The 26043-nt window shown below is 33.2% G+C and overlaps 4 protein-coding genes across 5 annotated transcripts; all 4 read right to left on the reverse strand.

Moving 5' to 3' along the window:
- Positions 1–64: 64 nt before the first annotated feature.
- On the reverse strand, positions 65–4736 carry LOC105165910 (long chain base biosynthesis protein 2a). Its single transcript, XM_011085070.3, has 12 exons — positions 4465–4736; positions 4272–4337; positions 3543–3631; positions 3159–3304; positions 2948–3072; positions 2776–2869; positions 2525–2688; positions 2016–2177; positions 1443–1569; positions 1171–1337; positions 898–1005; positions 65–348 (listed from the first exon to the last, which is right to left on the reverse strand). Exons 1-12 carry the CDS (start codon positions 4588–4590, stop codon positions 253–255), a joined length of 1470 nt encoding a protein of 489 aa, XP_011083372.1. The 5' UTR covers positions 4591–4736; the 3' UTR covers positions 65–252.
- Positions 4737–6696: 1960 nt separating this feature from the next.
- Positions 6697–9414, reverse strand: LOC105165920 (uncharacterized). Its single transcript, XM_088881679.1, has 5 exons — positions 9135–9414; positions 7915–8013; positions 7708–7816; positions 7408–7632; positions 6697–6990 (listed from the first exon to the last, which is right to left on the reverse strand). Exons 1-4 carry the CDS (start codon positions 9401–9403, stop codon positions 7522–7524), a joined length of 588 nt encoding a protein of 195 aa, XP_088737805.1. The 5' UTR covers positions 9404–9414; the 3' UTR covers positions 6697–6990; positions 7408–7521.
- Positions 9415–10400: 986 nt separating this feature from the next.
- Positions 10401–11947, reverse strand: LOC105165925 (CASP-like protein 1F1). Its single transcript, XM_011085080.3, has 3 exons — positions 11574–11947; positions 10940–11063; positions 10401–10832 (listed from the first exon to the last, which is right to left on the reverse strand). Exons 1-3 carry the CDS (start codon positions 11771–11773, stop codon positions 10611–10613), a joined length of 546 nt encoding a protein of 181 aa, XP_011083382.1. The 5' UTR covers positions 11774–11947; the 3' UTR covers positions 10401–10610.
- A 3670-nt stretch (positions 11948–15617) lies between these two features.
- On the reverse strand, positions 15618–22171 carry LOC105165931 (uncharacterized). 2 transcript variants are annotated; one of them, XM_011085091.3, is made up of 6 exons: positions 21912–22171; positions 19536–21232; positions 19130–19381; positions 17544–17624; positions 16716–17174; positions 15618–15903 (listed from the first exon to the last, which is right to left on the reverse strand). In XM_011085091.3, exons 2-6 carry the CDS (start codon positions 20790–20792, stop codon positions 15847–15849), a joined length of 2106 nt encoding a protein of 701 aa, XP_011083393.2. In that variant the 5' UTR covers positions 20793–21232; positions 21912–22171; the 3' UTR covers positions 15618–15846. The 2 variants fall into 2 exon arrangements, with proteins under 2 accessions (XP_011083393.2, XP_011083401.1); XM_011085099.3 differs by having other exon boundaries at positions 19536–21237.
- Positions 22172–26043: the final 3872 nt, after the last annotated feature.

The raw sequence follows: 26043 nt of genomic DNA on the forward strand, positions 1-26043 counted from the left end.
TATATACACCTATGGAGACAACTGAGAAGCAAAGTTCGAGAGCTATAATCCTGGTGAGAAATAATGAAAGAAAGTGTTAAGAAAGTATATAATTTAGGACTTGTAACAAAAACAAATTACAATTTTATGTACAAAACAAACAAAATTTCACAAGTCACTTGTAGCCAGCCACTGGAGCTAGAAAAATGATTCTATTATACTAATGGAACCTCTTTTGGAGACTTGCCAATCTCGGTAAGACAACTTGTCCTGTCATTCCAGCTTAACTCTCTCTCCCTCCAGCTGTTGTTTCTTTGGCTCCGCAGGGAAGTATTTTATACCTACCAAATCGCCAACGCTGCTGATAACCTGATGGAGATACCAAACGTTGACGATAAATGAGAATGGTAATATCTTGATTTAAATTTCTAAAAACAAGAACCACAACCATAGTCGAGTTTGAAGAAACTAAACCAGGCCTATATATCTATCTACAACTTTTCTCATGTATAAAATCCAACTCTGACTTCACATTAAATACTAGGATCCACAATAGTCGAGTCTTAAAGAAACTAAAACCAGGACTAGACATGAATCTACAACTTTTATCATTTTAAGATGGCAGCAGATATTATGCCAGAATGGTGAAATAAACCCAACTTCACAGTTCACACTAAATACTCGGGACCTATGCATCATGGATATACCAAAACATGGTTATTTTTTCTCCTTTCGCAAGGATTAATTTGGATGCCCAAATTAACTGTACAACATATCATTGTAGCATGTGTTGACAACCTACAAAATGTCAGCATCTCAGGTTGTCGAACAGTAAGGACAATTGAGGAACAAAAAGGTAGAGAGGGTTGGCTAGAAAGCAAAAGGGAAAGGACTACAATAATAAGGTAAGACTCTGACCTCCAAAGCTTTAACAAGGTCTTCCCTTGTATGAGCAGCAGAGATGCAAATGCGAGCACGTGCCAACAATAAAGGGGTAGCTGGAAAAGCAACAGTCACAACAGCCACCTATATCACCAAATCACAAATTATGACATGAAAACAAACAAAATGTCACAAACAACAGAAAGAAACAAAGAAACCAAGAGTTTGCAGGTGATAAAATCGTAATCCATAGAGGAACCTCAAAAATGGTCGTAGAAATATTAAGGTTTAATAAATTAAAAGGCTTACATTCCGCCTGAGGCACTCTCGTGAAAAGGCAGGAATTTTGGCTGGATTATAAAGCATTATTGGCATGACAGGGGAATCATTATCACCCAGAACCTCAAAACCCATTTTCTGCAGTTCAGACCTGAAAAAGTTGCTGTTCTCACGTATTTTTGCTAGTTTCTGAGCCCCTGCGTTCATAAAAATAAAATATTTGTAGAAGTCATTATTGGGCACTCCAGATATCAATGCAGAGCATGGGCTTTTAAGCAACCGAAGGGCAGACAAGATCCCACCTCTGCTGGAACCATCTTCTCCGAGAATAACCTTAATGGAAGAAATAATTTGCTGTGCAGCAGGCGGTGATATTGACGTAGCATACAGATGAGCAGGGCAAGTGTACTTTAAGTATTGAATAAGCTCCTGAAAACGAACATTGATGTGTTATAATGCGCCGTACAAGGGATGATGGAATGGAATTCACTACGACAATGCAGATATACATGCAATGAAGTAATTAATATTTTGGCCACAATATTCAATTATGTTTTAGAGAGAGATAGGACATATGAGCACTTTCTCTAGGAAAAAAAAATGCATGTATTTTTCTTCTGCAATATGCACTATGATTTCAGGCAATCAATAAATATCGTTCTGAGTATTTCAAAAGAAAGAAAAAGAACTATTATAAATTACTTCGCAAATGGAAACTAACTGTAAGCAGACATTTCATATTTCCATATTAACTATTCTATTTTTGCAGAAATAGATGTCTAAGAAAAATGTTGTCTGGTTCTTGTCTATTAGGTTTATAAATCACCCAGGGCACATATTTACAAGCATATTGGAAGGATATTCAAGGAAAGAACCTTAGATCCTGCAATATAGCCACCACATGATCCAAATGATTTAGTGAAAGTTCCCATCATAATATCCACATCTGCAGTATCAACGCCTAAGAGCTCACAGACACCCCTTCCAGTTTTTCCAACAGCTCCAATGCTGTGGGCCTCATCTAGATAAACATAAGCCTGTTACAAAGCAAAACAGTATGAAACAGAAGACAGATCAGATATGGGGTTGAACAAAAACCCAAAGGGGAAAAAACAGCAAAAACAAAAAAAAAATATCGACATTTTGGCAGGACTCAAGAGGCGATGTTCAAATTTTCTTTAATTGCAGGATAGGATCATCTCAGGAGTAGGTAATAAATTTCTCATATTAGATTGATTCTTGAGGAAGATGCTGCTCACTTCAATGAGTTTGATGCAAAGATGTTAAGGTTTTTTGGACGAAACAAATTTAAGTTTCATTTAAAGAATCAGAGAATGATAATGCCTGTCAAATACAAAAGAAGCAACCTTACAACAATATCTACCTTGTATTTCTTGCATATGGAAACAATTTCAGGGAGCTTGCAGAGTTCCCCTTCCATGCTATAGATTCCCTCCACCACAACCATTATCTTTTTCCAAGGTCTGTGTGTTCTGGGCTGTCCCTCAGCAATTTGTTCCCTCAGAACTTTCTCCAAATGGGATGGTGCTAGAGAAAGGATGATGAACAATTAAATGCAACAGACTCGTCATACAGTCTTGTCATAAGACAAAAAGAAAGGGATCTTAAACCTACTGTTGTGCTGGAAAACCCGAATAGTGGCTCCAGACCCTCGAGCACCATTAACTATGGAGTTATGGTTCAGAGAATCACTGATAATCAAACTTCCCTGCAAATTTCCAAATAAAATGAGGATTTCTATACAATTGCAGACCTTCAGAGACAATATGAATTGCCATTCTCGTACCTTCCCCATTAATACAGGAAGAATGGCCGAATTTGTTACATAGCCCATGCCAAAAACCACTGCAGCCGGCTTTCCTACAAAATTTGCGACACACTCCTCTAGTTCGGCATGCAATGTGGTTGTGCCTGGTCATATAGTCTCAGTCATCACTACTAATATCAGGAGCCATATTCTATCCACGAATAATTGTTTTATCAGGAAACAAATATACCTCCATCAACCCGGGTGCTACAGGTGCTCGGGTAAAATTGTTTCAAGGACTCGATTACACGAGGTGTGCAGTATTCATCTGCTGCCGCAAACCCTAGATAGTTATATGATCCCAAATTCAGGCACCTTGTCACTCTTGTGGTTCGCCTTCACAAAATAGTGTTAAGTGAGAATATTATTTTAAATTTAAGTGGCTTCAAGCAAAGAAACCATATTGCTGAAACATATTTATTTTGTTCAGTTTTGACTGCATATTGCGGCTTCACAAAGAGGGCGCCAGAAGTGGTGAGATTCAGAACACTGCTTAGAATTAAACCACAGAACTAGGCAGTAATAAGAATTTTTATAAAACAATAGATTGTTAAACTTGGACAGAGATACTTACTTTAGAGTTTTGTTATTGTCATTGGAGATACGTTCCACCACATCAAACCAAGCATCTGGAGAGCTGGATATTGGTCTATTAAAGCAATCCTGTAATCACATAGAGGATAAAAATGTGAACAACATAATCTTGCGTTTGAGGTGTGCCAAGGAATTACTAGAATCCCAAATGGTTAGAATCTGCTTTCTGCAATAATCAATTAATAAAGCACCAAACTGGATCATCTGTTTAAAATTTGTTTACCAAACTTCTGCCACATTTCTCACTTGCTATTCCCTCTTTTTCTTATTCTCCGAACAGGATATAAAGTTGGCATATGAAAGATGGAAAAAAAAAAAGAACTCCTTTATTCTTTTCCCTTCCTATTATTATTATTTATTTTTTTTGGTTTGATTGAGAGGAAAGGCTAATATTATTCTTCTTCCTTTTTCTGGTTTCTACTTTTTGCCCTTTTGTAATAACATGGAATCTAATCTACACAGCATTTCACCATTAACATAAACAGAAAAAGAATTATCGATCCTTTCTGAAAAAAAGTAATAATTTTACAAAGTGAACAGGAAAAGTAACTTATAGTTACAACACATAGCACGGGGCAATTCAACGGGTATCAAGAACGACACAATGTGCGCAGCCCAGATCACAACACAATTCACCCAAAACAAAGCCGAAGAACAAAAAGAATATAAAGCGGGAAAGCTAAAAACAAAGCTGAAAGAGAATAAGAACCTGAATCCGCAGATACAATCTCCGAATGTAGAAATCCTCCAGCCCCAAACAGATCGGCGCATAGCCCTTCCATAGTCAAGCACCAAATCAACATTTAAAATCAGAACCCCAGTCCAACAAGCATTCCAAAACATAAGTTCACGAACTACACCTACATATACGTACAAGCCGGAAACATATACGATGCGTATACCTGAAGGTTGCTCTTGGACCACCAGTCGAGAATCTTGCGAAAAAAATCGCGCAGCTGGCCAAATGCGAAGAGGAGGCCGTAGCTGAAGTATGTGGTCAAGGCGGTGAGGTAGGGGATTGTGATCATCTTGGAATTTGACGGCGGCGGAGGAGACGATCGGAGCCTCCTTGACTAAGATCCCGATATAGAGAGAGAAAGCGAGGGCAGAAAGAGAGAGAGAGGAACCAATTATGGAGGGAGAGAGGATTGGGTTGACCCGTTTCCTCTTTTACCCCATTTCGGTTTTCCTTTTTTTATTTATTTTTTTTCCTTTTCTTCAATTATTCTAATGCTTTTCTTCAAATATGATTTTTCTTTCCATTGCGACGTCGTCCCAGGTTTGAAAGTCGTTTTGAATGATATTCCAAGAAAGTTCCACTTTTAAAACGTAGGTAGGTAGGGATCCTATGCGCTAGGGTGCACCCTCGTAATATATTGAGGCTGCTACTGGTCCACAAATAAACATAGGGATAATTACAATCTCTTTTTTTAGGTTTGGTATAATTAGAGATAATTTTTTTTATGATTTAGAAAATTATATTTAACAACTATAAAATTTAATTTTATCTAATAAATAAGTCCCTATGTTAGTCAAAACTGAATTTGTTGATATTAACAAAAAAATTGAATAAAAAGTCATATTTACTTGATTTATTGCAGGTCAAATAATTTTTTTCGAATTAAATTACCCTTATAACCATGAAGATATACCTCCTCACATGCATTAACGCGTGAAGACATATAGGGATAATTTGGTCATAAAAAAATTTATGCAACCTATTTTAAGTCGGTACATATATATATTTTTTTTAATATCAGCAAATTCAGTTAATTTTGTTAGACAAAAGTAAACATTAAAGGTGTTAAGTATAATTTTTCAAATTACAAGAGATTAACGCATAATTACACAAAAATCTTAAGGAAAAAAGTGTAATTATTCCATAAAAATATTAAGCCACACTACTAATACAAATTATTGACATTCAAATAGTAATAACTTCGTCCAAATAAGTTAAAATCATGTCTTGATTATTTTGGTAGTTAGCTAACACCCGTGTCTTTCCAGTGGTATGCAGTTTGATACAAGTAACTTGGGCGCAGCTAATCTTACAATTGATCATTGCTGTTCAATACCTGTTTTATTTTGTGTGTGAGATAGAAGCCAATCGCACATGGCCAACTAAACTGGAAAAGGATATCGGCCCGCCCAGCCCAGCCCCCCATTATTGACAACTAATTTACCAAACTGGCACAACCACCTATCCCGCCATTGCCACCCATCCCATCTCTTGCTTTTCACTTTCCATTTTATTTAACCTTTGCAATTAATTTTGTAAGAATTAAATTTATATGAAAAAGGGAACACAAAATTAGTTGGATTCAAATAATAAGCATTTGAAATATGTATGCAACTATTAAGAATTAAGATGACGAGTTGGTCTTTTATAGGGTCGAAACATGTAATAATGGCTAATACTATGATATGTTGTGTCTTTTTCTGGAATTTAGTATAGGTGGGAAATAAATTATTTTTCAGAATATTTGAAAATTCTTAGCTGAAAATTGAAGAATATTTCTGAATACGAGAAACGTCCATGAATTTCGGAGATTGTTTCTAAACCACATTTTCCTCGAACGTTTTTTTTCTAGAACAAATTATTTTCGGTCCGAAATCCTTTATGAAACAAAAGAGTACGTACATATTAAATTATTTTGGGTCTCAGCTTCCTTCTGTAAACATAAAGAACCATCCCTTCTACCATTCACATGCGATACGAGGATTCCCATGACTCGTGTGCGTGTCAATGAACGGACACTACCCAACTCAAACTTATTATAACAGTAAATAAGCATACCTAAATTCAATAGTTTTACTTATTCTTGTACGCAAGAACTTGTTCATTTTAAGAAAATTTGTTATTTTATTTTGATGTCAATTAAAAATACGAAGAAATTTTATTTTGAAAATCTATTGTGAAAAGATGATCAAAGACTTAATGGGTAAAACCCAAACGTTACTTAATTGTTTCTTTCTTTTTTTTTTTTGGGGTATAACATGAATCAAATCAAATTAATATTCTATGAATTGGGTAAAGGTAGGTTACATAAATAACTATTGTGGGTATTTATTAGGTATGCATTTGGATAGAGTAAACTCCGCCCATTGAAAGGCGTAGTATAGGATTGAGAAACTTGTGATAATTCATACTGATGTTTTATTTAAAAAAAAACATTTCCCAACCCCATTAAATTATATTGAAAAGTACAATAAATTCCTCAATGTGGTTAGCTCTCTACCTCTTTGATGGTGTATGTCAATCTAACAGCACAAGAGCCGTTGTTTTGGCTCAGCCTGCCTAAAGTTGGCATTCAATGCTTTCTTTTGTTACCCCCTGTAGCACTAGATCTTGGAGTGGTGAGGACCTGTGCAAACAGGATGATGAGAAGAATCACGGAAACATGCGAACCGTACTTCGCCAGCAATCTCTGCAGAGAGAGCGATACTAGGTAAGAGAAGGAGAAGCAGTAGATGTACAAAGTTACAAACAATATGAAGTCTCGCAAGATTTCGAAATGCCGGTGAAGTCACGAAGAAAAATGGAGAACCTATAAGCATCCGCTACGAAAATATAAAATAATATGAATCACAAGTCTTGCTGTTCATTTGGATTAGTGTTAACCATTTTGGTGTTTCCAAACCCAACTGTATACGCCAATTTCCCAGGAAAATCACATAAAGTATTGAATTTTCTCCATCCTTATTGACCATCCAAGCTTCAAAGTGATAGCAAATAGCAGAAGACAAATAAAACATGAGTGTAGTGAATTGGTCTAAAATATTGGTCTTTGGTGATATTATTTACTTCAACATTACTTAATCTAATCAAAGAAGGAAGACATTACCTTTGCCTGAGATATTTTGTACATCACACCGTAATCGCATCCACAGATACAGCAGAGGAAGGAACAATATTCAGTCAGTATCACATGGAACATATTAAAAGGGATGATAGATTATCAAAGCTTCATAATTGCAAATAAGTGTAAGAATATTACAATTTCAATTTTTGTGTCACTGGTTGGTTCTGATAGAATTCTCAGTGGCAGAATTGGGGTTGAATAAGCCTCCTGAAAATAATAAAAACATTGATATTATTAATCTGCAACTGTTCTTGTAGTTGTAGCTTCTGGAGTGAACAAAACCTGTAGCTTCAGTTTCGTGGGGATTCTATAAGTGATCAAAGCAGGTGCGCCATAGTAAACAGTTTTCACTTTAGATTCCAACTCAAATGAATGCGACACAAGGGAACCACTGAGATAAAAAAGAAATAACAATCCCATCAGTAATACAGTAGGGTCAAGAAACAAACAACCGAAAAACCATCTAGATTGAAAATTTTAAAATCTTACGAATCAAGTCTTTCCCAGGTCCGAGATGTGTTGCCAATAACAGAATCAAAAACCTCTTCGGCCCAACTATCATCAGTGAGGGTTACATCATACGCTGTGCTGCAATTTGACAGCAAATAATTATTTTCTACAGTTAATAAGTTCAATGAAATGAACATCATTCAGCTCAAGAAAATCTTAACATTGTGCTAAAGTGCCAATAAAAAAACACTGAAAACACTTATTTAGCATGGTTAGTGGTATCATCCCATCTATGAGGCATGACCAAAATACACTGTTAGTGCATTCACAGATCAAAATCTGGAAGAAAGACTTTTGAATGAAACCGACTTATTGTAGTAGGATCAAACTGCAAAAATCAGACATTGCGCTGAATTTTATAGATTAACTTCCGCAATACTTACAAAACAACCAATGACCGCCAACTTCCTTTGATCCCTCTAATCAAAATCAATTATGCCTCTTACTTCATAATTTACCAACAAGACATTTGGGAAAACAGATTCTAACTTGCACGTAGTGCACCACAAACAACTGGTTCGTGTTTATTTCTTGGTTATCTTTAAGGCCTAATTTGGAGTGATTCTCAGGGTTTCTCAAATATAAACTTCGTTACGTCTTCATTTTTATCTATTTGGAAGCATGAAGCATGTTTGTCTTTATGTACTTTATTGAACAATGTTTTCACATATTCTAATATTGATCATTATTTTATCCAGGAATGCACATGCAGCAGGAGCGCAAACACATATACTCATACACATATAAGTTTCCAACATTAATTTAATAAATTACACGTATATTTTCCTGATACACTAATGTGATACCACCTAACAAAATACATTCGTTAGAAATAAAAGATAGATTATGTAGCACCAGTACAATCACAAAATTCAACTAATCTTTTTTAATCAGCAGATCTAATGGAACAAAACTGGATTTTGCTACACAAAATGGCAAAGTTTAAAAAGTTAAAACATATAGGCATAAATGCACTATATCACCCAGTATCCGCATAAAAAATATCACACCTTAAAGATGACCTCACAAAATCAGGGAATGAACGCAATCAACAACAAGCATTCTGAACACCAATCATCAAACAAAAGTTAAATTAATTCCATCACCAATTTATTGAAAAAGGAGGCGCTTTTTTGTAAGCGACCGCATATAAACTCACGAAAATTAACAACAAACAGAGAGAGAGAGAGAGAGCGTACAGCGAACCAGCGTTATAAATGTCAATGGAGACGGACACGCGTTCCAGATCCGAATTCAGTTTTCTGAGAGAAACCCTTTTATGGGCCACGATAAATGGTGAATTTCCGGATTCTGCAAAGGCTGAAGAGCAAATGAAAATCATGGATAAGAGGGCGATGATCGTCGAAGCGAAAGCTTTCGCCATTGATTCCGATCGGATTGAACTGAAGCTTCTGTCCTCGTTTTTGAACTGAGGTACTGTCAGTCGTCGGAAACTGTACGGCCACATACTGCGTGAAGTTACTTATATAGTATTAACGTCTGTGTGGAAGAATTTCAGTGGGCATAGCTAATGGGCTTGGCTTATTGGCCCAACAAAATTGGGCTATTAGATAATTTTTTTGGAAGCCCATGCTTAGGCATATGATATTTATAATAAAATCTAATTTTATTTTTCTTTTCTTCTTAAAAGAATTTAAATTACTATGCACATCAATGCTATATTTAAATTCTTATATTTTCAATATGTAAATAATAATATTATTTAATATTATATGTATTTAAAATTTTCAATTATTATATTAATGTAACAACAATATAAAATCAACACATACATCACAAATTCAATGATGAAAATACGGGGCAAATTTTTTACAATGCCGCGGCAAATTAGCAATGGCAATTTTGTTAATTTCACAATTTAGCCTATAAAATACTTTTCTTTTTATTTTCGTATAATTGAAAAATCTAATAATTTAACTAATTACTAATTATTCAATTATTTATAATAAAAAATACGCATGGTTAAAAAATTACGCAATAAATAATCTCATCTTGTCTTAAATTTTTTAGATTTATTCATTTAAATTTAGATCGATCGATTGACAATAATTCAAATGAATTAGGAAAATATCATCCTTGACCAAATTCTTGAATTGTCTAGGTAGCAAACCTAGGAACATCAACAAAGGCATGTACATGAACCAGATAGAGCAAAGAAAACTTTGTTCGAGTTTCACAAAAGGTTCTGAAAACGACCAAATTGCTTTCACGGAGTGCTGGAAACTAAGAGATGGCATTTTAGAGCTCATGTGCTCGAGCCCATTTGTGACAAGCTCGTCGAACTTGAGCTCAAAACGATATGCTCGAGCTTGACAACTGTATATTTTGATCTTATGGTAAATAATATGGATTGCAATGAATTTAAAATCATATTTATTTATAAAGTACATAGTAAATAATCCATTTGTTTTGTAACATTTACGTTAAGAAACACGCAATACATATAAGCAAATATATCCTTTAAACGGATACTTATTATATTAGAATGTTGTTGCATTTTATGTTACACTTCATATATATATATATATATATATATAAGTATAAAACTTTTTTCTTATACAAATAACGGAAAATATATTAATACACACGATGTGCATATTATAAATAAAGTGCAGTACGAAAATACAACACAAATTTACAATAAAAGATGACATCTAAGCTCCGAGTTGTTGCGACTTCTTAGCGGAGATGATGGTGAGGATCAAATAGACAGCAAATCCCATGTAAGAAAGAAACCCAGAAATGATGATTCTGTTGCAAAATTTGGCGAAATTGTCACAGACAGGCATCCACCCCGTGTGGGTGTTGCCATATTTCCCCACGTAGGCTATGGCCGTCGCTGCTGAGCATCCAGCTATCAGTAAAACTGTCATAATCTGCCAAAATATTTTGCATTAACACGTAATGATGGTAACAATTGTCATATGTATATATTTATATTTGTATAATATATGGTCTGAAATAGTTGTATATATATATGTACCAGATCATGCAGGAAGAAATAGAAGAAGTGTGTCGAATGAAGTGCTGTTTTGGCGAGGACGAAAGCAAGAAACAGCGACAGAAGTGAGACGACGGATGCTACAACATTCGCGTATGCAAAGAACCTGAAACATACGTGCAACAGAATTTATCTTAGGTATGTATCTTAGTCATGAAAGAAAACTGTAAGTAACTCCTAAAAAAAGAGATAAATAATGCGTGAACGCCTCTTCAAATTTTAACATATTGCAAAAGAAAGTAATTACTCAATTCTTAAAAAAAGAGTTATAACTCGCCTACACGTCATGTTTTACATTATAGATTTTCCGGGCCATTAGGGAAATTCGTAGCGTGTAATACCACTACACAAGTGTAGAAATAAAATTTCAAATTTTTTGGATTTTTGGTAATAATTACCAAAAAAAAAATAGTAATATATTACATAAACCCCCTAAAGTTTGCATATATACCAATTCTAAAGAACAAGTAACTTAATAACCCATGCTGCCATGTTTTACATTACAGATGCAAAATTTTTCAAAACACGAAGAATTTTCAATGATACGTCTAAACTTTAGAGGGCGAGAGTAAGTGTTCGATCATGTCTAATACATATACGCACACACTCATCTTACTTGAAAGCTGGAGAATAGCTATAACGGGCGTCGACCTGGATACCATAAACCACGTTGGTCTGGGTGGTGGTGAGCATAACACATGCAGCAGCCAAAGTAGCAGCAATGGCCAAGAGTCTGAGGAAAACTTGGGTTGCAAAGGCGAGTTTTTGAGTTTTAGAGGGTGGGGTGTGGAGGGACTTATCAAAGTTTCTAGCCATATTAATGTTGGTGAGTACAACGTACGTAGAAGGTTGTCTCAATTGAATGCAAAAAACTGCTTCTACACAAAAGAAGTGGGGAAGTGAGTATTTGTGGGGGTATTTGTAGAGTGTCAAACGTGATAGTGGGAGTTGAGGAAAATGAGGGTTAGGCTTTCTAGACTTAAATACAATTGGTTAACTGTCGCAAAGGAAAACCAGCATCAAATTAAGTAGACATTTATATATGTGGATGAATTCTTGGAGAAGTGCCCAAGAGCAAGGAGAGATAATACAGGATTGGGTTGTGTAGATTTTCACGTAATCAAATTTGTCAAAAACCCCAATTTAAAATTTTATAATTAAATTGATCGAAAATGATTAAGACTATCATAATTTTAAAAGTTATAGGACCAAATTTCTAAATGTTAATTTGAACAAGATAAAAATTGTAACCCACTTAACTGATGGGACTAAAATTGCATTTTTTCCCAAAATATAATAGTGACAAAATAACAAGTTGTAATAGTTTTAAAATAGTCACTGAAAAAATATATATCAAGCAACAAGATTTTTAATATTGTGACAATATAATCATTAGTGATTAAAATGGCGTCTAAAGTTGTTAGTACATACATTATTGATACATTTATAGTGACAGTTTAACGAATACACAAGTAAAGTGAACAAACAATTATTGATTCTCACTATGTCGTGTCACTACAAGAAATATATGACATATTAATGACAATTTAAAGTTATCACTAAAAATATATATTAAATAGTATTAATTTTATTTTATCACTATATAATTATTAATAATAAGAATTGTATATAAATCTATCCCTATAAAAAGTTAGTGACATTACAATATTGTGACAACAATAATTATTTATTATTACTGTATCATCACTAATATGTATTATTAATTATATTTAGTAATAACTTTATACATAATTTATTATCATTAATTCTTACTAATAACTATTTTAATTTACAAAATAATAGTAGTTATTGAACACCATCAAATTCAATTAATTAATTATATTTAATAACACGGTTGATTTTACTTATATATATATGGTCTTAATTAAGTCCATAAGTAGTTTTATCTCAACCAAAGTTTTAAAAAAAAAATAAGATGATTTTAGCACCCAATATATAAAATATTGAATTTTTCAAACAAAAATACTAAAAAAATAAACATCTTAATATGACACGTGAGATCATTCCATTCACTTAGGTGTTATTCAACCGAAGCTCTCTGATGGTGTAATAGTCGAGAACCTTTTTGTTGATATCAACTTTCTCAAGTAAAAAACGTGAAAACTCTCAAAAGTTATTGATAGAAATAATTGATTAAAGACGTGGTTATTTTATGAAAATAGAAAATAAGCACATATAAGTATTTTAGTCAAATAAATATTATAACAAGACTCTTCTTTAATACTTAGATTGGTCGAAGTACAATATATGGTTTAATTTTTTATTATATTTGTTTAATTAATTGGGTAAATTACAATGACCTTCCCCGAAATTTGAAATAAGTACGAGTATCTCCTTATTGTTTAAGAAATTACAAATACCCTCTGATATATGACGAAATTATGTAATCATTTGATGGGGGTATGGAATTGTCAACTTTGTCCAAACTGTATTTTTTTATTTTTTTAAAAAAATTAAAAACTTGTAAAAAGAATCTAATGGGGTGGATGAAAGAATTTTAAAAATTATAAAATAATTATCCACTTAGTTCATAAAAAAATTAAAAAATAAATAAAATTATAATTTTTAATCCACAAGAGCATTTTGATCAGTTCACATAAAAAATAGATGAAAAAAACCTAACAGATTGAGCTAATTGTTTGACGGCCATTAAAATCAATATAGTGGTAATTTTTCAAACAACAAGATAATATTCGTAGTTATGTCAAACCTCAGGGGAGGTCGCTGTAATTATCCTAATTAATTATAAAAGAAGAAAAATGAAATGGATAGTTGTTCAAAATTGACAAAACGTATTAACTTTGTATATGCATAAAGAAAAAAGTCGGCGATAAAATCAATCTGTTGAAGGATTACTTATTTTGTGGAAGAAAGTAGAAAAACTACAAAAAATAACGCTAACAGCAACAACACACATTTCTTATAAAACAACGGAGTTCATCGCTAATAAAGATTAACAACAAACTGAGTAAGAAGTCTGGCATAAATCCTCTCATGCCAAATTCTGCACATGTTGCCGGAATAAATCTCTCCTTTCAATAGTCATTTCGTTCCTTTTTGTAGTGGGAATGTTTCCATCTTCCCTGCCACCAAAATGTTGTGTCCGAGATGTATTAGCTGTTCTTTGCATGTGATTGACAATTATACATTTATTTGCCTCAACAGAATGGTTAGGTTGTGTTTGGTCAGAACGATTTTGACCTAAGGATAGCAGAATTGTAGATCAGAGATTGCAGAGGACTTTAATATTAGGTTATGTTAAATTTCTAACGCGATTGAAGAAACAAATTGAGATGAGTAATTAAATTTTGAAATCCCTAATAGTTTATAATCATTTAAAAAAAAAGTTCTTCAATGTATAAACCAGCGTCCCACATTGATGGCAAATATAAAAATTTAAGTAGTTTTTAAACCCCAATAAATTATTTTGAAACATTATGAAAGTATAAATTTATAAATGATGCGCTTATTCTCAAATCGACAAAACAATAAATATTTGAATTGGATTGTAACGTCAAAAGTTGGCTTTATGGTCCCTTTTCATTACCAAGGAAACTCTCATTTAATAAAAGTTGATAGCTATATTTATATTATTAGTAGCCATTACAAACTATGTGCATATAATAAATATTTTTTTATATTTTATAAATAAAAATAAAATATATAAATCAACACATTATATTTTGAAAAAAAAAATTAAGAGTATATAACAAAATATTAATGTAGAGGTCTCCTACGGTAGTTTATGAATAAAAAATACTCTGTTTCCATTTTAAGTGGAACTATTTGAGCCAAACTTATTAACCATCTCATATTCTTACTTCAAATTTTGCCAGCAAATATTCTAAGAGAACCATAGAATTTTGTAAAATTTTAGAATTGTAATATTTATTTTATTTTTCTGTAAAAGAAATTGTGGTAGCGTTGAATTAATATAAAATCCTAAAAACACCTGAATGAATGTTTTCACACGTTAGAAAAAGAGCAAAGAAATTAAAATAAGTAGAGAGGCACATTTTTTATCATTGGCAAAACTCAAACTCTATAAATTAAAAATCATGAGTTAAAATCTCATCCACCTGTTAATTGTTATATCACTTTCATAATAGTTACTTATTGTTCCACAAACGTGTGAGTTGTTATTTTATTTTAATAATAATTGTCGAAATAATTATAAATATTCAATATTTCAAATATGCACCGCACCATTTCCAATTCTTGCCAACTCAAGAAGAATAAACCCTAAAAGACCATAACAACATACTTTTAAGAAATAATCCTAAGATCAATCAAATTATAGAGCTCAAATCCATTACCCTATTGCTCAATAAGGGGGTCAGCTCATACGATAAAAAATTCTAATTCAAATCGAGTCTGATCATCCTTGAATCAATCAATATAACCTACCAAATAACAAGCGTAATTCATTTATTATATAATTAGTTCACAATTTAGAGGGAAAAAAAATTGACCAACTACATGGTTGTATGATTGATTCGACATGACCAAGACTTGATTTGAACAAAAAATTTCCACCATAAGAAGCTGCACACATCCACCATATGAAGCGTATTTACAACAACAACATATATATAGTCAAGATGTCCAGGGACCCACAAATATCTGAACCCGGCAAGGGTTAAACCATAACAAGAACAAGAATCGAAGCACGATTCTCCTTTTTTACTGAAATAATTAAATTTCTTTTTTGACGAAGTAAATGTTTTTCACAACACATGAGCAGCAGTTTATTGACACGAATATACAAGCAGCTCGGTTGCGCTAACCCTTCTGTTAGCATTTTGGAGATATATGTACAACAATATGTACAGATGAACTGAATTAGAGAATCATCTAATGCCAAATCTTTATTGGCTGATGTCAAAGTACTTTGGATTCGAAGGATAATCGTATTCCACTTGCAACTGTATCATCAAATTAACTGAGTTATTTACTTAGATCATAAGAGTTGTGTGGAAAGAAACAAGTTAAAATGATGGTCAACAATGAACTCATGAGAAGGCTTTTCAATCTTGTATGAGAAATATGCATAAAAGAATTGAAATGCACGTGCAAGAAAGCAAGGAATTAAGCCGTAAAAAATGATATCATGCCAAAACTTTTAGTATGAGATCTTCATCTACATCGTATTCGAAATTACAAATCATTATAGAGCCGAAGTAATCTAGACAGACATGTTAGGGATAATTTCATCAACACTCTCTAAAGTATGGGTATATAGTACAAGAACTGTCGATTTTTTGGAATTTGCACTGTTACGCTTGCAGTCATGTTCTACATTACAGATTCCGCCCTGACCTTCCAATCTGCTGGAAGGTCTGTAATGTGAAACATGATTACATGGGAGTCTAATGCAAATTTTTAGATTCAAAGGGTTTTTCTTGTAATATGTCTAGAACTTATGGGGTGCCGGAGTAATTGTCCTTACATATTAAAATTGGGGTTTTTCTTTGGCAAGTATGATGAGGTCTTAGCTTTTTTTTTCCTAGTTTTCTTTAATAATCTTGATAATACAAATATGAACAAGCACAGTTGTGCCTACACACAAGAAGTTGGAATATCTTATTGATGGAAATTCAACTATAACATTCACATAAGTAAAATGCCAAAACGATGATCATTCTTTGTGCCTCATTATTCAAGAAAAATTATAGACGGAGTTTCTTTTTTGTGCCTTATATATGCATGTAAATAAGGTAATTAAGCATACGCGTACCTTCCCCTCATCAGAATCGGAATGACGCTGAGGAAAAACAACTCTCATCTCATTATACAAGTAGAAACGGCGCTCCCCGTCGTTCTCCATGCTGTCCCTTGAAGGAAGAGAAGATGGACCAGACTTGCATTTCACACCGGTTTTCGAGCACTTCTTGCGGTGGGGGCAGACGAAACGGAGATGTAGGGCATATCGCAGAACACCAGAACCTGTAGGATTCTTGTTGACCTTTGATGGGCTGCATAGAGATTTACTTTCTTTCCCACCAGATAAACTGAGACGAATATTGTCTATCCCGTTAAGATTTGGGCAATTATTGTCTACTACGCTATGTGCATCGGCTCCACATGTACCAGTAAACGGAGTCTTCTGCTCTAAAGAATCACCTGATGCTGAAATTCCCAAGTCTTTCTGCCCACTTTTATCCACGGCCAGAGTGGTCCTTTGTCGTAGAAATGTCTGTAGGTTGACAGGCATGAAGACATAAGACTTTGATTTATGATCGACTAAAAACATATGCTGTTGGATAAACAACTCCATGATATAATCATGAGTTACATTTTTAAAGTATGAAGAGGACAGGGCAAGGAAGACTATTCCTTTGTTAATATTCTATATCCAATTGATCTCCACATCAAGGCGGTAATCAGATGATACTAAAAACCCTCAAATAGTTGAGAGTAATGCATAAATGACAAACGAGCAGCAGAACAAGACAATAGGTAGATATAAACAAAACAAATTATATCCATGCAAGCCAAATAAAAATGAAGAGTTGCAGTTAGGTAAGATATTAAGGAGAGTATGATCCTTAAGATTCGTACTCACCTTGGTGCCAGCCGGCATGTCACTCAAATCATAGTTACAGAAGAATGTATGAATAGGTGTTCTTTCCGGATTGCTTAGGACCTGTCAAAGAAACTCAATCATCAGAGCAGAAACTCAGAATTGTCCAATCGAAGCAATTCAAGAAAGTCATCCATTTGAAAATTCTAACCCGAATTCTTTCACACATTAGAAGAATAACTTTTTAAAAATTTGAAGCATTAATAAAATGTAATAGAATGGCATATGACACATTGAAGCCATGTTTTGTATTAATCCCACAGTAACAAACTATTATGTAACTATGCGATCTGAAAGTTAGCAAATCAGTTTAGAGAAGAATAAGCTCCCCCTACAATGTCTTAGAAACTCTACAGTGGCATCGCTCGACGAAGACATAATGGTTCAAGTATTTATCCAGAAATCCTTCTCATTGCGTCCCTTCCAATCTTCTGATTTGACTTTGCAAAGGGAATTGTCACATGTTCCCCAGCTTCGTTGACCCTTCTTATTGGATGTTATACAGTAAGAGTTGTATTTATGTGAAAGTTCACCCATTAAACATTATGGGGGTCTATAAGAAACTAAAAGCTTGAGCAAATAGAAATTTAACAAGATACAGTTTTTGGTTGCAGAAAGACAGAAATACACAAGAACAAAATGGAATCAATATTCTACTTTTTCAGAGTGAAAGTAATAGCTCCACATCAACTAAGCAACAACAGTTAGGAAAAACAACTATTTCAAACCAACTTCAATTCACAACTGATACAGATGAAAGAAAACAGGAGTGCTATCAGAAAACGGGGAGCGAAACACTCAAAAGCACACCTTAACAACCATAATCAGAAACAATATTCAGGGGATCAATTGTAATCAACAAAAGGTTGGTTGGAGAGGCTTAGGCAATCTATTTATGCTAGACACTCTTTTGGTTATGTAAATCATGCATCCAAATCTAGGAACTGATACTACATTATACAATCATTTCTGGAGCTCATGAGAGTAAGTTCTTCGATTCTTACAATTAAGCAATAGGTAACAAGTGGGTAGTTATATCTATCATTCTTATGTTTCATGTATTTTATATTCCCTACATTAACTTCCTTAAGTGACCTTTCAAGCGGTACAACAAGATAATGTGAGACACTCATCTCAGGAAACAACCCTGGCATCACTAGAATAGAATCATCTCTTGCAACAAATTATGGAATGTCATGTTTCCCTATTCTAAGTGACATCATGATATGTTAACAGAAATCACCTCTTGCAACAAATTGTGGGTGATACTATTTTGCTATTCCAAATGATATAATGACGTATTAACACAAAAAAACTAAAGTATCAGAGTTCGTGTGATTTTTCCTTTACATGCATAGAAGGGATATACGTATATGATGTGATCTTAACAGAATCAGTCATTTCTTTTATGAAGTTTCCAGTGCCGTTCAATAAGGCCTCAACAACTTCCACCTCCTCGACCCTCTGCATCCTGAACTTGTAACATTGTGAAGACAATACCAAAAATGTAATGAAATGTATTTATTTAAGGGGCATGAATAATGAAGAGACAGATAGAGAGAGAATACCAATTGCAAACACCCTTTCATAGGTATCCTCAGACGGGCTTTGTCATCAGAGGAGCCATTAACACTGAGGCTTCTCTTCAGTTTTGGACCCTCACATTTGTTCGAAGATAAATGTCCAGAAAGATCAATAGATGAGTAGTACAATAAGTAATTATCACCATCCACACTTGTCACAGCAAATGGAAGTTTCTGCGGATGAGGTGAAAATTTCCCTCCAGTGATATTCAGAACAGCGAGGAAACCATCAATTTTCTGCATGAAAAATAATAAAAGAATTGGGATGCTGAGAAGATATATGACGTTCACAAAGCTCTTTGGCCAATGTACAATTGTACCATGTCCAAGTACTGACCAGTAGATAAGAATAAACATATAAGAATCATTAATTACAGGAAACAAAACAAACCTGGCTGACAATCCCAGAAGCTAATCTACCAGACAACAGCGACTCCTCAAATGAACCAACCAAGGACCTTCTGACAGATAAACCACCTAAGGTTCTGCCTAATTTTGTATTTTGAGCTGTAAGTGTCGGATTATGCCCTTGTGTGGGTGTCAAGCATTCGGGAGTCAATTGCTCAAAGTTCATTCCAAAATTTTCATCTTCAAGTCCTTTCCTTGCCATTATGACATTTTCGTCTTTATGAGATGACCAAAAGCTAGAGACTGTCCCTTCAAGAGACTGTTCTACATCCTTAAAGGTTATATAACTCTCATCAAACTCTCTCTTGGAATCCCAACATACTCTAGAATGCCTCATCTTTCCACAAAATCTTGGTCCAAGAGGAGACAGAGACAGAGACAGAGGCGGGGAGACAACACTGTCCCGTAATATATTTATTGCCCCATTACTGGTTGGTGATTCAATTGTTCCCCTACTGAATCTAAAACCATGGTATGATGAGAGATGATTTTGAGATCCATGTTCATGGTTTTCAAGTAAAGGCCCGTCAGTGATGATACTGGAGTTAGTTTCACAATCTTCTTCAGGTGGACTATTACTCCTTGAAAAGCTAGGAGTGGACCAAATAGGAGGACTGCCATAGTCCAAGTCGCCTAGATGAGCTTTTTTATTCTCTTTTAGGTTAATGCTATAACCACCGCCTCTTAAGTGAAGATTACTATGAGTTAACCTGCTCCCAATTTCTAGATGTTCACCTCCAAATTCATCAGGCAAGAGCATGCCATTCAAAGGCGATAATAGCCTTTTCCTAACCACTGAACTTGAGTTCTCATTTGAACTACAAGCTATACCATTTCCAGAAGACAAATGAACACTACCAGATTGTTTGTCTTCACTCTGATTGGCATGGTTAATTTGCAAATTGGGTTCAAAACCCACAATCCTCGAAGCTGGAGTCTGAATGTTCTTTCCGCCATGATGCAATATGAAACGATTCTTGTCCACGGAATCAATCCTCAATTTATGCATGTTGGCCACACCATCCTTATGCAAACTAATCAAATCAGATTCCTTCGGTTGTTCCCTTGATGAAGTGCATTGAAGGTCGCCAGAAATTCGACTGCTCAAGTTCCTCACATGCATCTCACTCACACCAAAGTTTCCCACACCACCAAATCGAGCTGGTATTTGCATGATTGTGCTCATTGATGTCGACACTTCTTCAGAAATCTTTCCCGAGGGAACTTGAGGCAAGCCCATGACTAACTGGTGATATATTTTTTGTCTTACTTCTTTACTTATAGCCAAACAATTTTCAATTCAAAGAACTAAGTATCCAGCAACAATTTAGAGTTCGTTAGACGAAAACAGGAACAGCCTTCATTTTCCTAATGAAGCAATCCAATCACTGAGAATTTACTTAGAGCATATACAAAACCTAATAGAAGCTTCAACACATTTTTTAATTTCCAAGAAACTGCGCCTGACACGCTTCGTAATATATCATGGACAAACCACACTATCTATTTATCTATGCGCCTCAGTGTCATTCCAATCGGCATCCCATTAAAAAACCCGACATCCAAACTCAAACTCAAGGCAGAATAAGAAGCAGAACAGGGAGCATTATAAGCATTGCCTTCTCCATCGGACAATGAGAGAAACCAGGAATTCATTTGTTCACTCAGCAAGATCACAATCTATTCTGGAAAAGCAAGAGAAATTGAGTTGGTTAGTCATTTACTTATCTGCAGATGACAATTAAATAGCACAACCAGCATCACAAATACATGTAGAAAATTCCAAAACTCAGTATTACACTACCAAAATAGTTTCAATTCAATCTTATTCAGTTCGAAAACAGTAAGATTTTGTGGAGAAAAGGCAATGACCATTAATCAGTAACATCAAGCAAGCTCCAAGGCAGATTTGCTCAGAAGAGGGGAAGCAACACTTCCCAAACTCAGGAATATCAAATCAAAAGGTTAAAAACTAAGAACTGAAACAAATAACAGTCTTTCCGAGTATCATTCCAAGAAATAACAACGAACAAGCAATCACCCTTCTGAATTCGGAAAAAGAAAAAAGGAAAATCATCTTGACTTCTTATGACTACCGAAAACAAAGATTCAACATCACAAGTACCCAGAAAATTTTCAGGCCTCAAATGGCCAAAAACCTCAGAAACCCATCACTAATTCCATCCCCAAACACATCAACCAAGATTCTCCACACATGTACATATAATGCAAAAGAACCAAAACCCATAATCTCAGATTGCCCGAAACGCAAAATAAGTGATGAATCCACAGCAAAAAAAGCATAAAAAGACGCAATCTTTAATTATAAAAGCTGCAAATTAAAATCCCACAGACCCACCAGTAAAGCTTCCCGATTAAAATCTACTGGTGAATATACAAGAATTTGGTAACATTTATATAATTTCTTCTTTCTGTTTTCAGTGATTATCTTCTTGCGTATCTGCTCCCACAGGAGATGGGTTTTATATATGGTATTTGGGGAAGTTTTGGTTAATGCAGTCAATCCTGCTATACTATATTCTGCTAGCGGCCCCTCGCATTTCTATCTGTTTCTCTCTTTTTCTTCACACCACCCCCTTCCTTCAATGCCTCTCTTTCCATCGTCTATATATATATCAATGGGCCTTCGTCTTCAACCCATTTTTATTTACTTTTAATTACATTAATTATAAGATAAATTATATCGATACATCTCAAGATTAGATTTAATCAAACAAAAATTCTTATAATTTATTAGGAAATTGTACTCGTGTAATGTTGCCCCTAAATAACAGATGCATTTATAACTATAACTACAACTTCAACGGGAGAGTTTGTAATTTTACAAAAGTTAGGGGATGTTTATGTATTTAAATATAATTTTAGGGAGTGTTAATATAATTTGCTCTAAATTATAATATACTATTTTTTAAGTGATTTAAATATAATTATATCATGAATTTCATCATAAACAATTAATAATTAACTAACAACTACTATTACAGCACAAACGAACAACCATGAAACAATTAAACTAGATATTATTTGATAACTTTACGATGTACTTGAGGACACATAATTGTGGTGCTAAAAATGAATTAGGATAAGTTACATCGAATTTCCCTAAAATATATCATAATTACAAATATCATCTAATTGTTTTAAAAAAATTATAAATACTCCTGAAATTAACGATCATATAACAAATACCCTCTTGTAAATAATTCATAAAAGGGTATTTGTTAGACAATCGTTAATTCCACAAATATATATATATAATTTTTCAAATAATAAAAATATTTATAATTATGATAAACATAAAAACAAAAAAAAGGATGCAACTTTAAGAGGTAGTTTAGTAGAATTGGTGGCCTATAATGAATTCGTTGTGTATATTAAATCTATGTTTGGATTTTGAATTTTAGTGTGATGTTTAAAAGAATATAATATCCTACTTAAAATTATGTAATACTATTTTATATTTTTAGATACTTTATTTTTAATATTTATTACTAAAACATGAAGTCCAAATGTTTAATATAGCATAAAATGGTTTAACTGTTTGACGATTATAATTAGAAAAGTAACATGGACAAACTTTATGACCAATCAAAAATTTTCATACTCCACCTTTTAAATTCATTAAATACATAATTAAGTGTAATTTATATATATATATATATGAACTAATAATAAATCAGCATTCATTAATTAATAAATTAAATGATTTTTCTAAAAAATAATAGTCATGTAGTGCGGCACCATAACTTACTGTGATTAAATTAAATTTTTGGAAGTATTCCAATGGAATAAGTTTGAACGTCACACTTTGTACTAAAGTACAGCGTTGATTTTTCTCATTTACGTTATTTTTTGACAACTTTTCAATTATTTAACAATTTTACTATTTAGGATGGTAAATATTCGAGTCGAGTCGAACATATTATTATGTTTGAATTATTATTGAGCTTCAAAAATTATAATCAAATTTTGTTTGATTATTAACAAACTTTAATTTGATTAAATATGAGTCGATGTTGAATAATTTGATATTTTTTAAATATATTTTATATTTCTGTACTAATCGAATTGAACTTAAAAGTTTAAAAAGTTCTGTTCAAGTTTGGCTTATCAAATTTAACAAATCGAGATCAAACAAACTTTTACTAATCAATTTCAATTGAATGTCGAATAATTTGATTTATTTTCAACCCTATTAATTTTAGTGACTAGATTAAGACATTTTAATAACGCCACATGCTATTTATTCAAAACAAACATATTATATCCCTTCCAATCATGCAATGGCCAATGCTTCATCTAGAATCAATATTAGGGTTCTTTAACAACATTCATTGAACAAACTTTTAAAAATATACATATAATATCAATTGTACACTTAAATATATATATATATATAACAATATAATTATATATTTATTCAAGACGACCCCACGTCATCTTTTAACACACTAAAAAAAATGACTATTTGTCTATAATTTTGACTAGTTATGAACTAAAAATCGTGGTAAATAATTTTTAGGGATAATTATATTCCCCTCCCGTGAGATTTGGAGTAATAACACGTAGACCCACTATGGTTTAGGAAATGACGTCTAGCTTTTATTTTCATCTAACAAATAAGTTCCCACATTAGTCAAAATTCACTGAATTTGCTGATATTAACAAGAAAAAAACTGAATGATAGTTGATATTTACCCTTGATTGATTTAAAACTGACTTATTGCAAGCCAAACAAATTTTTTGGATTAAACTACCTCTATAATGATGAATATATACCTCATCACGTGCATTAATGAAGACGTACGAGGATAATTTGATTATAAAATGAATTATTTAACCTACTATAAATCAGTAATAAGTCAATTGCGCGTAAATATAGATTTTTTCACATATATTTTTGTTAATATAAGCAAATTTGCTGAATTTTTACCAACAGAAGAACTTATTTATTAGACGAAAATAAATCTAAAAAATGCTAGATATAATTCCCAAAATCATAGGGTCTACATGTAATTACATCAAACCTCAGAGGAGGGAAGTGTAATTATTCTTAATTTTTATGAACCACGGTTAAATAAAATTGATAAAAAAATATAGATTTTCCATCAAGAAAAAGTTATTTGTCATGGCTTTTATCAATGACAAATGTTTTAGTCACCCTCGCAAATACCACGATCAATAATCGTTGCATAATTGTGATTAATGACTATTTGTTACTATTATTTTATTATTAACCATGGTTAAATGTTGTATTTTTTTTTAATAGTGACAGTCAATCGCCACCATATTTATCCTTGAGTTTCATTTATATTTATCATTTGCTCAATTTTTAAAATTTCTCAAGTCCGTTTGATTATATACACGCAAATATTGTGTGTTAGGATTATAGTATGCAGAGGGAGGGACTAGGGAGGGAGTTGTTTGGATAGAATAGTTGGGGTTGATTGCAGAAGCCAAAGGGCAGAAGAGGACAGTGGTGAAAACTGTGTGGGCTGCCAAAGCTTGCGGCTCTAAATTAAACTGACAATTCTGGAGGAGCTTTTGCATGTGCATAACCAAGCAGTTACCCCAGTAGTGATAGGGACTGTTTCTTTTCTTTTTTCTTTTTTAAATTTTGAATCAAAATCCAAAAAGTGTGCTCACAACCCAAACACGTCCTCACTCCATCATCTCAAAAGTATGATTCACCACAAAAAATATTTTAAATAATGGATAATTATTAAGGTTGTTTTCGACCTTCTTCCTAATTTATTTTATTATTGATTTTGGGTGGGGATTTATATATTTTAGAAAAATTGATCGATCACAAAACAATTGTATTACACTTGTTTTATAATTAATTTGACTCAATCAAACTTAATTTAGATAAAAAGAATAAAAAAAATATTCTTGTCTTACACGTCAATTGGATGTTTTGGTAATTGGGCTTGTGAAGTAGTTCTCGCACTAAGCCAATTTTGCTTAAAAAAACTTGAGCATATTTCACATCATATATTTTAATTAAAATTGGAGTCGTAAAATTACTTGAGATTCAGTGGTTACTCATTAAATGGACTTTTAGAATAAATCGCTACTCCAAAAGTTCAGTTTCAAGAAGTGGGAATTGGGGGCTTCTTTAAAACGCATTTTCCTGTGCTTTTATCCTGCAGATTATTAAAGTTGTCATTTTTCAATTTTAGTTATATATATTTTTAAAATATACATTTATCAAAAACATTTGTTTAGATGGACTTTGACGTGGGATCCACCCACTTGCTAGTTAAAAATAAAATTACTCCTAAAAAATACTTGAAAATTTCTGCGTCTCAAGCACTAGAAGAAATATGACTTTCATCATAATTAATTACTATAATTAAAAAACAAAAATCATGATGAGTACAAATTAATCACGACTGTGCAATGATTATTAATCATTATTTTTATAAATAAGATCAAAACATTGGCTGCAGTTAAAAACCGTTGCAAAT

Source organism: Sesamum indicum, linkage group LG1, assembly GCF_026168435.1.
Source record: "Sesamum indicum cultivar Baizhima isolate 11 linkage group LG1, ASM2616843v1, whole genome shotgun sequence".
Classification (NCBI taxonomy): Eukaryota; Viridiplantae; Streptophyta; class Magnoliopsida; order Lamiales; family Pedaliaceae; genus Sesamum; species Sesamum indicum.